The sequence below is a fragment of the Haplochromis burtoni genome, unplaced genomic scaffold (assembly GCF_018398535.1).
Source record: "Haplochromis burtoni strain Fernald_Lab_line unplaced genomic scaffold, NCSU_Asbu1 Contig_139, whole genome shotgun sequence".
Classification (NCBI taxonomy): domain Eukaryota; kingdom Metazoa; phylum Chordata; class Actinopteri; order Cichliformes; family Cichlidae; genus Haplochromis; species Haplochromis burtoni.
Genome location: NW_024582500.1, coordinates 628,393 through 642,609, shown reverse-complemented (window position 1 = coordinate 642,609; position 14,217 = coordinate 628,393). Strand labels below are relative to the sequence as shown.

Genomic DNA, 14,217 nt, shown 5'->3' with positions numbered 1-14,217 from the left:
ATTTTTTTACTGCCGTACTCTCAATTTAAATGGTTACTGCGAAACTACACAGACAAGCTGTTAGTGTTTCTGGGCTAAATAAAGCAACCTACTGGAGTAATTACATAATTCAGCTTTAGTTTTTGTGTTTGTTTGTTTGTTTTTTATTTGTAAACAAAATCGGGTTGGAACACCAATAACGCATCGTCTACACGGCGTGCGATTTGCACCACCGACCGTTGGGGCGCTATTCACAGAATATATTACCGGTTTCGTGCCGGTTTACGCGTCTTCTCTCTTCCTTCCGGTGCCCCGCTTGCCCCACTCCCTCCCGGTGCTAGACCGTCGGGCTTGGCAGTGGGAGCGTAATGGCGGTCCACCGGGGACCCTCTACGAAATGGCTCTTCACCCGGGAGCAGCTCGAAAATACGCCGTCTCGACGCTGTGGAATAGAAGCAGACAAAGAGCTCGCTTACCGACAGCAGGCTGCCAACTTAATCCAAGAAATTGGCCAGAGACTCAACGTGTATCCTTTCTGAAACGCTGAGTCTTGCCGGACGGCAGGCGGGCTGTCTGTAGTTAGCATTAGCATAGAGTGCGGCTCGAAATGAAACGCTTGTTATATTTTATCCTGTGATTGTGTAAACAGGTGTTCAATGTTTCGGTATTGTATACATAGGCCTCTCTGATAAGATGAGCCATTTTAACTCCTCTCACAGGACGTTTGTGACCCGCCGGAGGTGATGAGGCCCGCTAGCTAGCTTAGCTATTGTTTGGCTCGTCAGTCTGTTGTTTCTATTGTTAGCTTTTGTCTACTAAAAGCAGAGATAACTGAGTACTGATATTAGTCGTATGTGTGTTGTAAACATTTTGCCACTCTACACACGATTCCAGCCCACATTGGAAATGTGGGCTTTGTGTAATTATGAGTGTGTTGACAGGGTTTTAACCCGCGGCCTCACGTTTTGCGATCTCCAAGGCCTTAGCTCAGTACTAAGCTTTCTAATCTAATGGCGTTGTTTATTTGCCTGTGAACCATCCATGTGATTTCCTTAACCGTTCACTCAGCTCTCAATTAATTATCAACACTGCTATAGTTTATATGCACAGGTTTTATATGATCCACTCCTTCACCAAATTCAATAGAAATGTAAGTATCGCTGCGTTGTTCGCTGATATCACGATCACCTTTGCCGCAGACTAGCCAAACTGTGTTTTTCCTTTCCTCCCTTGTATAGATAATTTCCCAGACTACGTTGTTCCTGGCAGCTAAAGTTGAGGAGCAGCCCAGGAAGCTGGAGCACGTCATTAAAATAGCCCATGCCTGGATTAACCCACAAGATCCTCCCCTGGACACTAAAAGCAACGTGAGTAAACTGTGACTGCTCTGGAGCTTATGTTTTTCCATACTTTGTAAGTTACTGTTAATGTTTCACAGACCTTACAGTGTGGTTTTTAGAGGTTACATATGGATTGTACTGATGCTGCGACTAGTAGAAATGTGAGGCTGAGGTTTTGTCTATTTGTTTTTCTTTTCAATATGTGTCCTGCTGATCTATTTTATTTCAGATCTCTTATTTAGCTCTGGAAAACTTTAACACATGTTGATCACTAGTTCTGAGGTTTTACGATCCCTCGGTTTATGCCAGTATATAATCTTCTAAACCAACTTTGTGCCATGAGCTGAAAGGAAACAGTCTTAAAGGCTGAGCACCTTTTTCCATGGTCTGATTATCCTATCATTACCTTGTGAGATTGGAAATAACAATGCTACTACTGGGAGTGAGCCTGGGTCATTTGGGGGTTATGTGACCGTTAAGGTAGTGCTAGCTATCCTTTATAATGCATACTACGTGGCCCCAAGCACAAAAAACGGTGCTGTTCCTAGAGAAAGGAGAGGCGGAGACATACCTGGAAGTTATCTCACTCTCAGTGTGAAGTGAATGTTTGCTGGAAAGCCTTGCTCACATATGGTTGGTGACTAATTCCAAAGCGTAGGATGACATCAGCTAAATAGACAAAATGGCTCTTAACATTTGTCTTTTGGACCTTTCACCCTTTTTAAATGTATAAAAAAAACTTTCCCGTCCTTCTTCTCTTCATCGGGTTCTAACCATGTTTATACTAGAGCAGGGGTGGGCAAACTTTTTGATTCGTGGGCCACATTGAGTTCTAACATTTGACAAAGGGGCCGGAACAGGAGCAGATAGATGGCATGCTTTGAAAACATCACCTCATTGGGGGAAAAATACACATCTTGGGATATGGAGAAAACATGTGCTTTAATTTCCAATGAAAATGGAAAAAAAGCATTACAATAAAATCTCTGACTTCGAAATGAGTCTTTAAACACTGAAAATCAAATAAATGAACATTTTATTTTAAAGCACTGAAAGTTCTGTTATCCTTCAGGATATCACATCACTCTCCTCCTGACTCTTTCTTTTCTTTTTTTCCAAAAACGGTAGGAGATGCAGATGTACTTGTCCTGTTCCTTTTATTCAATTTGTTTCCCCGGTGCCAAAAGTCAACCACGACCAGTGCAAGAACGAAACAGTTGCAGCAAGTCAGTCTGTGAAGCGTTATATTTGATCTGCGCGCACTGTTCATTTTAACAACGTGCGTATCACGGAGAGACACACATTTTAATGGGAGCAGTGTTGTTGGTCTCCTTTTTTAGCCAGCGCTTCAAAGTCTGGAGTTAGTTTTGTTGTGGCGATTCTCAGGATGGATCTGAGGTGTAGGTCTGTTAACTTGGATCTGTGGCTGGCTTTGTTGATGTTCATGACGCTGAATGTCTGTTCACACACGAAGGTAGAGCCGAACAAAGCCAACATCATCTGCGCTTTTCGCCTTAGATTTGGAAACGTGGCATCATTGAGTGAAGCATAGAAGTCATTTAGTTTCAGCGAGCCGAACTTCTCTTTTAAGGCAGGGTTGGACTGAAGGTCGATGAGTTCGAGCTGAAACTCCTCTGGAGCTGTTTCGGGGTCTTGTGACAGAGGAAAGGCCAGTGACTTGTCAATTTTATCGAAATCCAAAAACCGGCGGCAGAAATCTCCGTGCAGTGCATCCAGTGACTCACTGTATTTCTTTACTTTTGCTCCGGCCTCTTTCAGCGTGGCTAGTGTAGGAAAATGAGTGAATGACGTGTTCAAAATCTGCCTGGAGAATAAAGCCAGCTTGGATTTGAAGGCTTTCACGTTTGTGTGCATGTCATGCACAAACTGCTCCTTCCCCTGCAGTTTCACGTTGAGCTCATTCAAGTGTGAAAATACGTCCGTAGCAAACGCAAAGTCACACATCCAGCTCTTGTTGCTCAGCTCAGGAAATTCCTCAGTCTTCCCCTGCCGCTCCAAAAACACGCCAATCTCCTCTTTGAGCTCCCACACTCGTTGAAACACTTTGCCCAAACTCAACCAGCAGACACGGGAGTGATAAAGCAGGTCCTGGTGATCCGCATCAGTTTCCTCCAGGAACGCAATGAACTGACGGTGCTGAAGTCCCCGTGCGCGTATGAAGTTGACAAGTTTCACCACAGGATTCACAACATGATTCAGCTGTAACACAGATTTACATAGAGATTCCTGGTGGAGGATGCAGTGGAGAAAAATGACATCCTGGTCAGGGTTTTCATCTTTCACTTTATTCTAGATTCTCCTCAGCAGGCCAACGTTTTTTCCCGTTAAATTCGGAGATCCATCTGTGGTGACGTTAACAAGCTTACTCCAGGGAAGCTTCATCACATCAGAATTGCAGGGGAAATAAAACATTAACAAGGTTAATTTATTAATTTTTTTTCAAGTTTGGCGGGCCGGATCAAAACGTTTATGGCCCCCGGGCCGTAGTTTGCCCATGCCTGTACTAGAGTCTTTCATTGGTTTGATACAACTGTTCCCCACAACCACATTTATATAAAAGAGGGCAGATGCATAACCATTATTTTTCTTTGCATGTGAAGGCCCACTCCTGTGTGTCAGAAGTGCCAGATGTCGACATGGCTGAGTAGATCAGGATAATAATAATTTAATGTGAAAATGAGCTGGAAAGGCCTTGATTAACAAAGTGATTACTTTGAGCACTGCTGTCTGGTGAAAAGCAGGCGACACTCATGAGATGTGTACTGGAGTCTGTGTGGATCGCACCATTTGTTAGGTTTGACCTCTGACTGGAGGCAGCGATGGCAGGCAGCAAACTGCAGCTTTTTGTCTGTAAAGTAATCGCAGCTGCAGTTTGATGTCTAGAATAAACGTATCTGTTGTCACAGCTGACTCTGAAGTCAGAGACTGATGTGAGTTAATTACTGAATTTGCTTAATTTAATCAAAAGCCTTTCAGTCTTAGTTTGTTGTACAAGAAAGGACAAAGATAATTTGGTTGCATCCAAATTTTTTCATGTTTTGCAGCATGGCTGTTTCTTTTGTTTTTCCTCTCTGTCATAAGCCATATTGGCTTTTTTGAGGTTTTAAACTTCAATTTACTTAAAAGAAAATGTAATTGTTAATGATGATTGGGTGGGCTTAATTCAATCTTGACTGTTAGCACAAGGTGACCGCCACAAGTATACAGAAAAAATTCCACCCATCCAAAACGGAGACTGACACACATCAACCTTTTCAGTTTTTGTATAAACGTGTCTGTGTATGTCAGCCTGTGTGTGTCCACCAAATTAAACCAATTATATCTAATAGAGTTCACAAAGAAATGATACTTGGTTATAATTTATACCAAAACTCCTACTGAATTACGAAACTTCTTTACAACAGCATCGATACCAACAGTGCTGTCTTTTGCCTCAGCCTTCGACACACAACTTCACACAGCTCCTCCTCTCACTAACAGCTGAAGTAGTTAACCTTCATAACACTGAAGAAGAGTTCAGGAGGAATTTCAGAGGTCAGGAAAGTTTCCATTTCAACAGCATTAAAGTATTAAACAGTTTTCATAAATGTTAACCTGGAAGACGCACACGTTAGCATTAGCCATTTACCTTTTAGCAGTTATCTGATAGCCACATTAGCCATCTGTTAGCATTAAAGTAACAGCTGGTAGACTGCAGGTCGTGCTCGAGTACTGAGCCGTGGCAGAGTAGATTACAAACACTGACGGGTCGCTGGCTTTGTGAACTAGCAGGCGATCCGTAGTTGTACTGAGTAGAGTTCAGCGTGTGGAGAACTAATCCGAGCAAATAATGAGTGAAATCCAGAGCAGAGCAGGAATCAGATGGGTTTCAGGTCTGATGAGCAGAACTGGGGATGTAAACAGCTGCAGCAGAAATGAATTCTGCACCATTGCTCCTGTTGTTGCAGCATGGTGTCGACACCTTTCCATGGCATTGAAAATGGTATCGAGTTTGAAATTCGAGTTTTGTGACATCCCTAATGTATAATGCTAACAGGCTTGCTCCATTAACATTCCTGTCCACTGATTGTATTTTTGTTTTGTGTGTGCGCTTATAAAAATGGATTTGTTTGTGGTTGTCGAGGGTCGTTTTTAATTCTTCACGGCTTGATCTGTTCCAGGCATTCCAGCAGCAGGCACAAGAGCTTGTAGCACTGGAAACAATCGTGCTACAAACTCTGGGTGAGTACAGGCTGCGCTGCACAGACTGCACACACTTTCTGCTGTCCTTGGTTTTCCTGGTTTCTACAATAGACCAGTGTAACACCAAGAGGGGGGTTACACACAGAAGAAAATGACTAACGTACCACACATGCATGCTGACACTTTTTCACATATTCTGATGCAGCGTTTTTCCTCCCGTTCTGTTGAGCAAATGTAAAAAAAAAACCCAAAACATTATCTCACTGATGTTCTGCTTCTGTATTTGCACCTCTGCCTGACGATCTTCCTTCTTGGTTGCAGGTTTTGAAATAACAGTTGATCATCCGCACACAGATGTTGTGCGATGTTCCCAGCTAGTGCGAGGTATTACCTTTTTCCTCACTTGTTACTTTTCAAGAACTACTGCTGTGTGTTATCAGCTTTGCTCTAAAACCATTTTTTTCTCTTGTTTTACAGCAAGCAAGGATTTGGCACAGACTTCCTATTATATGGCTACCAACAGGTTGTTATCCTGTTCCCATTATTGCACTGTAATGGCACACTATAGCTTCCTGCACTGCAGGGTACCCCTTCCTGTGTCCAACGCCCTGTTTGCACTTGGATCCTGGGAACCCCCAATGGGGAAGTACCGACCAGGCTGCTGTGTGCGGTGTATTGTACAAGGGCTCTGTGTTGGCACATAGGGGTTGAATGCACAATGTGGAGTGTAGTGTTGCTGTTTACCTCTCGAAGTTGTTTGGTACCGAGTGCACATGTCTTTAAAAAAAAAAAAAGTCTCAAACGGTAGCCTGAATATAGATTGCCACTAAAGATTCTTAAACTTTTAGAGTTTCTTGGTAAGTACGGTTACTGTTCTTTTTAAATGTTTCTTTTTGATCTTTTTTTAAATCCAGAGGAGCTAACAATGAAACGCCAAACTATACTGCAAACTGAATGCTTTTGTTCTAGAGGACTCCAGAGGGTCACTGTACTGTGAGGAATATTAGCTAGCTCAACAAAACTTAAATCCCTTCTTCCTTCAGACTCTGTTCGTGCTCACATAACAAGGGGCACTTCATGCGCTACGTGAATCTTTTTCCACACAAGATATTTGTGAGTCTTGTCTTCTCCATTCAGTCTTAATCAGATGATGGGTTAGCTTTAAACTGGATTTACCTAAGCATTAAAACTGTCCCATACTCTAATTTTGGAGACATGGATGTTGTTTTGGTTTGTACATATCAAAGTGAAAATCATGTTGATTGGGGGAGGAAGTATATTACAAAGGGCATTTAAGCTGATTTCAAACTAAACCTCTGAACGTAAGTCTCCTGGTTTTATGTTACCATGGTGATTTAGCCTGGTAAAAAGACAGCCACTGTTGTGACATAGGAAGCTCGACATAGCAAACGTTTAGTTATTCAAGTTTTTTGTTTTACAGATGAATAATAGACACATCTTTTACTTACTTTCTCCTAAAGTTTTAGACTAAGGCTAATAGAGTTGAAACGTATAATAAAGTGCAAATATATATTGTCTGTGGGCTTCAAATGCAACAATAGGCCTCTATTTTTTAAGCACATACTCTGTATATAAAAGATGGACATTGCTACTGTGACATAACCCATTTCTTTGCAACCCCATATTTAAAAGCTTCTGTTAGTTGGGCCTGTGTGTTCTGCTTGGAAGAATATAGACGTCATTGTTCATTTAGCTTCCAGTGATTCAAAGACATTTGATGAATGACTTGTTAAGCTTGTTGGTACTTAGTACTGTTGGTGTGTAGCTAGCTGTGTACACACAGGGGTACATAAACTAGCTTTGACACATTCTTCCAACAAAAACAACGACTTGTAGCTCAGTGTGGACTACTTATTGGCCTGAACTTTTAAGGGAGCGACAGCTGAGGTCACCACGAAAGAGGTGTGAAACATCATCAGGGGAAACGGCATGAAAAGCGCAGACAGTGGGCGTTGCGCTTCTCTGCAGCCGGCTGAAGGACACGTAAGAGCACAAGCAAGAGTGGCCCACAGACTGGTTGTGACATTAAACTGCTGTGACATGATGACTTCAAAGCTGCCCACAGGCTTTGTGGGGCAGTTTGCAGTGTAGTTTGGGTGTTAGGGTGTGGGAGAAATTAACTGTAGAAAACTGAAAGCGTAATCACTTGTCTTGGCTATCAACATCAGTGTTTCTCAGTCTCAGCGTGGCTACATTTGAATCGTCACTAATTTTATACTGTATATAAGCGCTGTGTAAAAATATCAAAACTGAAACTCTTTATTTTTCTTAAGAGATTAAGAAACGCTGTTGTTTTGTAATTTCCATCATTTTTACATTAACACAAAACACAATAATAAAAATCAGTACGTCTATATTTATGTAATCATTTGAGACATTTAGGAACACAATCTAACAGATATAGGTTTTAGACAGGGGAGTCCTGTGAGGTAAGGATATGTGTATGTGATACGAAGATAACTGAATCTGACAGTCACCACTGTTTGTCTGTTAAACAGTAAAATATATAGTAGATCATGCAAGTTGGTGCGCAGATATGTCAGCTGACAGTCGTCTTTTGTGTTTCTTGTCTCCTGCAGTTTGCACCTCACCACCTTCTGCCTACAGTACAGGCCCACAGTCGTCGCATGTGTCTGCATCCACCTGGCCTGCAAGTGGTCCAAATGGGAGATCCCTGTGTCTACAGATGGCAAACACTGGTGGGAGTATGTGGACCGCACAGTAACGTTACAGCTGCTTAACGGTAAGAGCATATTTTGAGTTGTAGAAATTCACATCCCAGCAAAGTAAAGTCACACAGTTCGTACAAGGAAAGTGTCTTCTCAGCATTTCATGAAGCCCAAAAAAGTTACAAACTGTTCTTTCTGATCAAGCATCTTTAAATGTGTTTAAAAAAGCAACATAAACTTCAAACACAATGTGTTCATCTTCCAACAGTGTGGTCTCTCTTCATCCACAGCTGCTGTGTTTTAGACAGATGGTGAATACGCTGGGTCTCACTTTTAGCCCAGGCTCTCCCAGAGCTTCCAGCAGTAGTATATTACGGCATTGCCAACACTAAATTGGGTGTGACACAAGTGTTTGCTTTGTGTGGCCCACAAAGTTTTAGCACCAGCACATTTCCATGTCTTGTGTATCAGAGGAACTGAGGAATCTGTTTCTGTGCAGACTGTAGATCAGATCACGATAAACACTTTTCTCTTTTTATTGTCAGACTGCTGCACGAGTACGTAACAGTGACCTCACCCACAAAGACTAACACAAATCGGGCTTTGCTTTTCAGTAATTTATTTGTCCTGATTTTACAGCACAGAGGTCATCTGATAAAAATCCCCAAACACACATTAAAATGTTGGCTGTGCTGCGATTTCTGCTTTGTTAACATATAAAATCGCCCCTCAACCAAAGGTCCATTCTGAGCCAGGAAAACCCTGCATATGTACTACTTTCTAGTATGAGGTTTGACTTTATTTCACAGGGAACACTGAGGCTTTACGGAGCTGCAGCTCTATCTGGTGGCAGATGGCTGCATAACATTTAGGACACAACACCAGCACTGGGTATCGGTTAAAATGGTTAATTATTAACATTTAGATTAAATGACAAGTACTTTACTGCTGTCCTTAGAATAGTTCATCTGCTTATTCGGTGCATCTAGTGTCGTATGTTCAAACTGCAGTTATACAGTCTTTCACTGCAAATGGTGACACTGGTCGTCTTCCTTCTCTGGGTCCTGGAGTCCATCTGCAAGAGCTCTGTAGAGCCAGCTGATGGTTTTGTTTTGATAATTATAGCGAGTCCCGCTCAGTGGATTTGTCCACCTTGTGTGTTACAATTGAGCCCTTGTTAGAGAGCTGGTAGAGCTGAGGCTGCCTTGTTTGTTTTCAGAGCTCACCCATGAGTTTCTTCAAATCCTGGAGAAGACACCCAGCAAGCTGAAGAGGATACGAAACTGGAGGGTAGGTGAAAAACATCAGACAGCGCAGAACATAGGGTACAGCTGGTACTGTGGAGATTTGTATTGTTCGTATGTCATGCTGAGTTTGCCTTTTCTGTCTGCAGGCGATTCAAGCTGCTAAGAAGCCAAAGACAGATGGTTCAACTGGGGACACTGCCTTCCAGGGAACATCCTTAGAAAGCCTTCCTGGTGTCACCAACTCCTTTTTCCCCTCAGCATCAGACTCTACAGATATGCCCAACCTAAATACCATCACAACCCCGTTCACCTCATACCAGCCACTAAACGACCAATCAAAGGCTTGCGGGTACGACCAGTTCTCCCAGCCCGCCCACTCAGACTTCACCCTGGTGAAGCCCAAACACAAAGCTGCAGGCGGGACTAGCAGCGAGCTCGCTGTGAACACCGCCGCTTTTTCGCGGCCACAGAAAGTCTTGACTCTGGAAAAGTACAGAGAGAAACACGCGGCCGAGCTGGCCTTGCAGAATGGCGTTAAGGAGGAGCCAAGCACAGATGTCTACACTCCTCCGCCGTTGTCCTCTCACCACCACAAGAAACGTTCTCAGCCGCAGCAGGCCAGCCAGCCGGGTGACAGGAAAGAAAAGCCCAGCTCTAAAAAACCTCGCCTCGCAGCCTCATACGCAGAAAACGGCTCGGCCACTAGCGAGGAGCTCAAAATGCGGATCAAAGTTTCATCGGAGCGCCACGGCAGCTCGGAGCAGGGTGGGGCTCTGCCAGGCAAAGACAAACACAGAGAGCACAGCAGCCACCGCCACTCGAAACACAGCCACTCGCACTCCCTCAGTGCAAACAACAGAGGGGCAATAGACAACTCTTCCTTATCTGCCCGTACTCCCGGCAACCACTGCATCGAGGGCAGCTCCTCTGGCTCGTCTCGTAAGAGACCCCACCCTGATGCCGGCAGCCACAATCACCACCATCACCACCACCACCACCACCACCACTCGTCTAAGAGCAGCAGGACCTCCAAAGGAAGCCTGAGCTCGTCTCACTACTCAGACAGCAACCAGAGGATGATGGAGCACCACGGCCACGACGGAACCAACGGCATGCTGACATCTAACGGGCAGCACACTGACTACAAAGACACTTTTGACATGCTGGACTCTTTACTAAGTGCCCAAGGGATGAACTTGTAACCCAGAGAGTCCCCAGTGTTGTCTACAATAAGGTATTACCATGTTTATTAAATTTTTAAAAATGATTTTATTTGTCTTAAGTTATCTGAATTCTGCATCACCCTCAGTCGTGTCTACACACTGATCATTGATGATTCTTGTCAAACTGTCAAATGTCATAGAGCTATGTACTACTAGCTTGCAGCGCACACTCAAAAATTGGATGTTTTTGAAATGCGGCTGAAAAAAGAGGTTTTTAAATGTTCTCTTAACTTGAGCTGACATCTATTTTTAACACGGATGTTTTTAGTCACAAAAGGGAAGACGCAACGCAACCATTGTGACAGTTTACAGTTCATGTTTTTTTTTTTTTGTTCTTCCGTTTTTGTATGTTAAGACATTTTGTTTCACTAAAAATCTCAGGTCTTGAATTTTTGATAAAAGAACGAATCTTCCTCTGTTTGGGTTTATTACCTGTATCTGTGGAGATGTATCACCTCGTCGGTTTGCTGACGAAAACAAAAGCAAAACTTTGGCGTCTCTCTTAGGAAACACGGTCTGCATATATTTAAAAGAGCGCATCAACAGTTCCGAACAAATAATGTGAGGGGAACTCCATTTGCCTATCGGGCCGTGCCTGAAGTTTTGTGCAGATTCACTATAGAGCTAAAATGAAGTTTACTTTACATCTGCTGTGAAAGTGCATTTAAGATATAGCGGCTGAAAGCGCAAAAAAAAAAAAGGCCGTGTGATTGTACCTTGTCAATTACTATTCAGTATGATAAATGTTATTAACTACAAGAAAATACAGATCTCTAAAATAAGATTGTGTATATAGGACTGTAGTTCAGAATTAAACTGTTATTGGTTTTATTGCATCAGTCCAGACCTCCTTCCATTCAATGTATCATGAGATCTAAAGCAGACTCTGTATTGATGAACATATCCTTGATTTGTGTATTGGGAGCCCAAATAAAGGTGTAAAAGATAACATGCTGAATTATGGAAGTGTTTGACATTTTGTTTGTTACAATGTTGTTACGATGGGACTAAATTTTGTTACTGTGGGACAGTGAGTTTGTGACCACTCCAAAATGGCATAGCTGCGACAAACCAGTGGCCCAAACTGGAGTACCAGTTCTGAGCAAAAGTTTAAGTATGACCAACTTGAAAATTTTAAGCATGCCAAAGAATACGAGTACACCCTTTTTGAGCTATCTGTGTGATGTACTGCACTCCCCAGCCTACATTTATATAGCAGACGCCTCCAAAGAGCCGTGCTCTGTGGGGGAGGCAAGCGGCTACAAGTCTAAGTACGGAAAACTGCTATGTTAGAGTTTGCCACAATGCATTTTCATCAAAACTGATTTGTAGCATGAAAACGGCATACTGTTGCACTCTGAAACACTGGAATAAGCTACGCACATGTTGGAACACAGACTGCAGAGTGCGCTCTGCATGAAAGAGATTCAGCCTCTGATACAAATCGAAATGTAGATCCTACAAGCGGCCTGCACCCACCAACCTCACATCAGTGCAGGAACACTAAACCAAAGCTGCATCCTAACAGTCCAAAAATGCAAAGGAAGCTAAGCTACACGACCTCGAGTCTGCACTCTTTTAAGGTAACCGCTAATCGCAGTCACTAGTTTCAATCATTTCAAATGTGTCATCTGCACACCCATAATGTGAATGTCCCAGTCCACCGCACACAGAAGGAGCTCTATTGGTTTGAGTACAATGAACTCACTGACATGTTGAAGAAATGTCTTTGAGATGATGTGAGCTCTGTGACATGGCACGTTTTCCTGCTGGAAGCAGCCATCACAAGATGTGTACACTGTAGTTTTAAAGGGATGGACATAAACAATACTCAGGTTAGGCTGTGGTGTTTAAACAATGTTCAGTTGGTAGCAAGAAGCCATCGTGTGCCAAGAAAATGTCCCCCACACCATTACACCATCAGCCTGACCCATTGATACAAGGCAGGATGACTCCATGCATCGATAATGTTATTGTCCAATGTTGGTGAGTCTGTGCAAATTCAGTTTGCTGTTCTTAGCTGACAGTAGTGGCACCCACTGTGGTCTTCTGCTGCTGTAAGCCCATCTGCTTAAAGATCTGATGTGTTCTGCACTCAGAGATGCTCTTCTTGACTGTTGCCTTCCTATCAGCTTGAAGCAGAACTGCCCCTTACTGGGTATTTTTCTCTTTTTGTGATGATCCACTGTAAATCTTAGAGATGGTTGTGTGAGAAAACTCCAGCAGCTGAACAGTTTCTCATAGCAGCCTGTCTAACACGAGCCTGATCTATTGTGCATTCTTGATGTTTTTCACTCTCACAAGGCTCCATTCAATTCAATTCAATTTTATTTATATAGCGCCAAATCACAACATAAGTCGCCTCAAGGCGCTTCATAGATACAGAGAAAAACCCAACAATCATATGACCCCCTATGAGCAAGCACTTTGGCAACAGTGGGAAGGAAAAACTCCCTTTTAACAGGAAGAAACCTCCGGCAGAACCAGGCTCAGGGAGGGGCGGCCATCTGCTGCGACCGGTTGGGGTGAGAGAAGGAAGACAGGATAAAAGACATGCTGTGGAAGAGAGACAGAGGTTAATAACAGATATGATTCAATGCAGAGAGGTCTGTTAATACATAGTGAGCGAGAAAGGTGACTGGAAAGGAAAAACTCAATGCATCATGGGAATCCCCCGGCAGCCTATGTCTATTGCAGCATAACTAAGGGAGGATTCAGGGTCACCTGGTCCAGCCCTAACTATATGCTTTAGCAAAAAGGAAAGTTTTAAGCCTAATCTTAAAAGTAGAGATAGTGTCTGTCTCCCGAATCCAAACTGGAAGCTGGTTCCACAGAAGAGGGGCCTGAAAACTGAAGGCTCTGCCTCCCATTCTACTTTTAAATACTCTAGGAACAACAAGTAGGCCTGCAGAGCGAGAGCGAAGTGCTCTAATAGGGTGATATGGTACTACAAGGTCATTAAGATAAGATGGGGCCTGATTATTTAAGACCTTGTATGTGAGGAGCAGGATTTTGAATTCAATTCTGGATTTAACAGGAAGCCAATGAAGGGAAGCCAAAACAGGAGAAATATGCTCTCTCTTTCTAGTCCCTGTCAGGACTCTTGCTGCAGCATTTTGGATTAGCTGAAGGCTTTTCAGCGAGTTTTTGGACATCCTGATAATAATGAATTACAGTAGTCCAGCCTGGAAGTAATAAATGCATGAACTAGTTTTTCAGCGTCACTCTGAGACAGGATATTTCTAACTTTAGAGATGTTGCGCAAATGGAAGAAAGCAGTCTTACATATTTGTTTAATATGTGCGTTGAAGGACATGTCCTGGTCAAAAATGACTCCAAGGTTCCTCACAGCGTTACTGGAGGCCAAGGTAATGCCATCCAGAGTAAGAATCTGGTTAGATACCATATTTCTAAGATTTTCAGGGCCGAGTACAATAACCTCAGTTTTATCTGAATTAAGAAGCAGAAAGTTAGCGGCCATCCAGGTCTTTATGTCTTTAAGACATTCCTGCAGTTTAACTAATTGGTGTGTGTC

General features: G+C 43.0%; 1 protein-coding gene across 3 annotated transcripts; it reads left to right on the top strand.

Annotated features, from left to right (window-relative positions):
• ccnt2b (cyclin T2b) lies at positions 1–11,631 on the top strand. 3 transcript variants are annotated; one of them, XM_005933927.3, is made up of 9 exons: positions 7–505; positions 1,048–1,129; positions 1,218–1,346; positions 5,501–5,561; positions 5,844–5,906; positions 6,000–6,045; positions 8,123–8,286; positions 9,432–9,502; positions 9,606–11,631. In XM_005933927.3, the coding sequence occupies exons 1-9, from the start codon at positions 348–350 to the stop codon at positions 10,659–10,661; spliced, it is 1,830 nt and encodes a 609-aa protein (XP_005933989.1). In that variant the 5' UTR covers positions 7–347; the 3' UTR covers positions 10,662–11,631. The 3 variants fall into 3 exon arrangements, with proteins under 3 accessions (XP_042080426.1, XP_005933989.1, XP_042080424.1); XM_042224492.1 differs by lacking the exons at positions 9,432–9,502; positions 9,606–11,631 and having other exon boundaries at positions 1–505; positions 6,000–8,280; XM_042224490.1 differs by lacking the exons at positions 7–505; positions 1,048–1,129; positions 1,218–1,346; ... (1 more) ...; positions 5,844–5,906; positions 6,000–6,045 and adding an exon at positions 6,235–6,379.
• Positions 11,632–14,217: the final 2,586 nt, after the last annotated feature.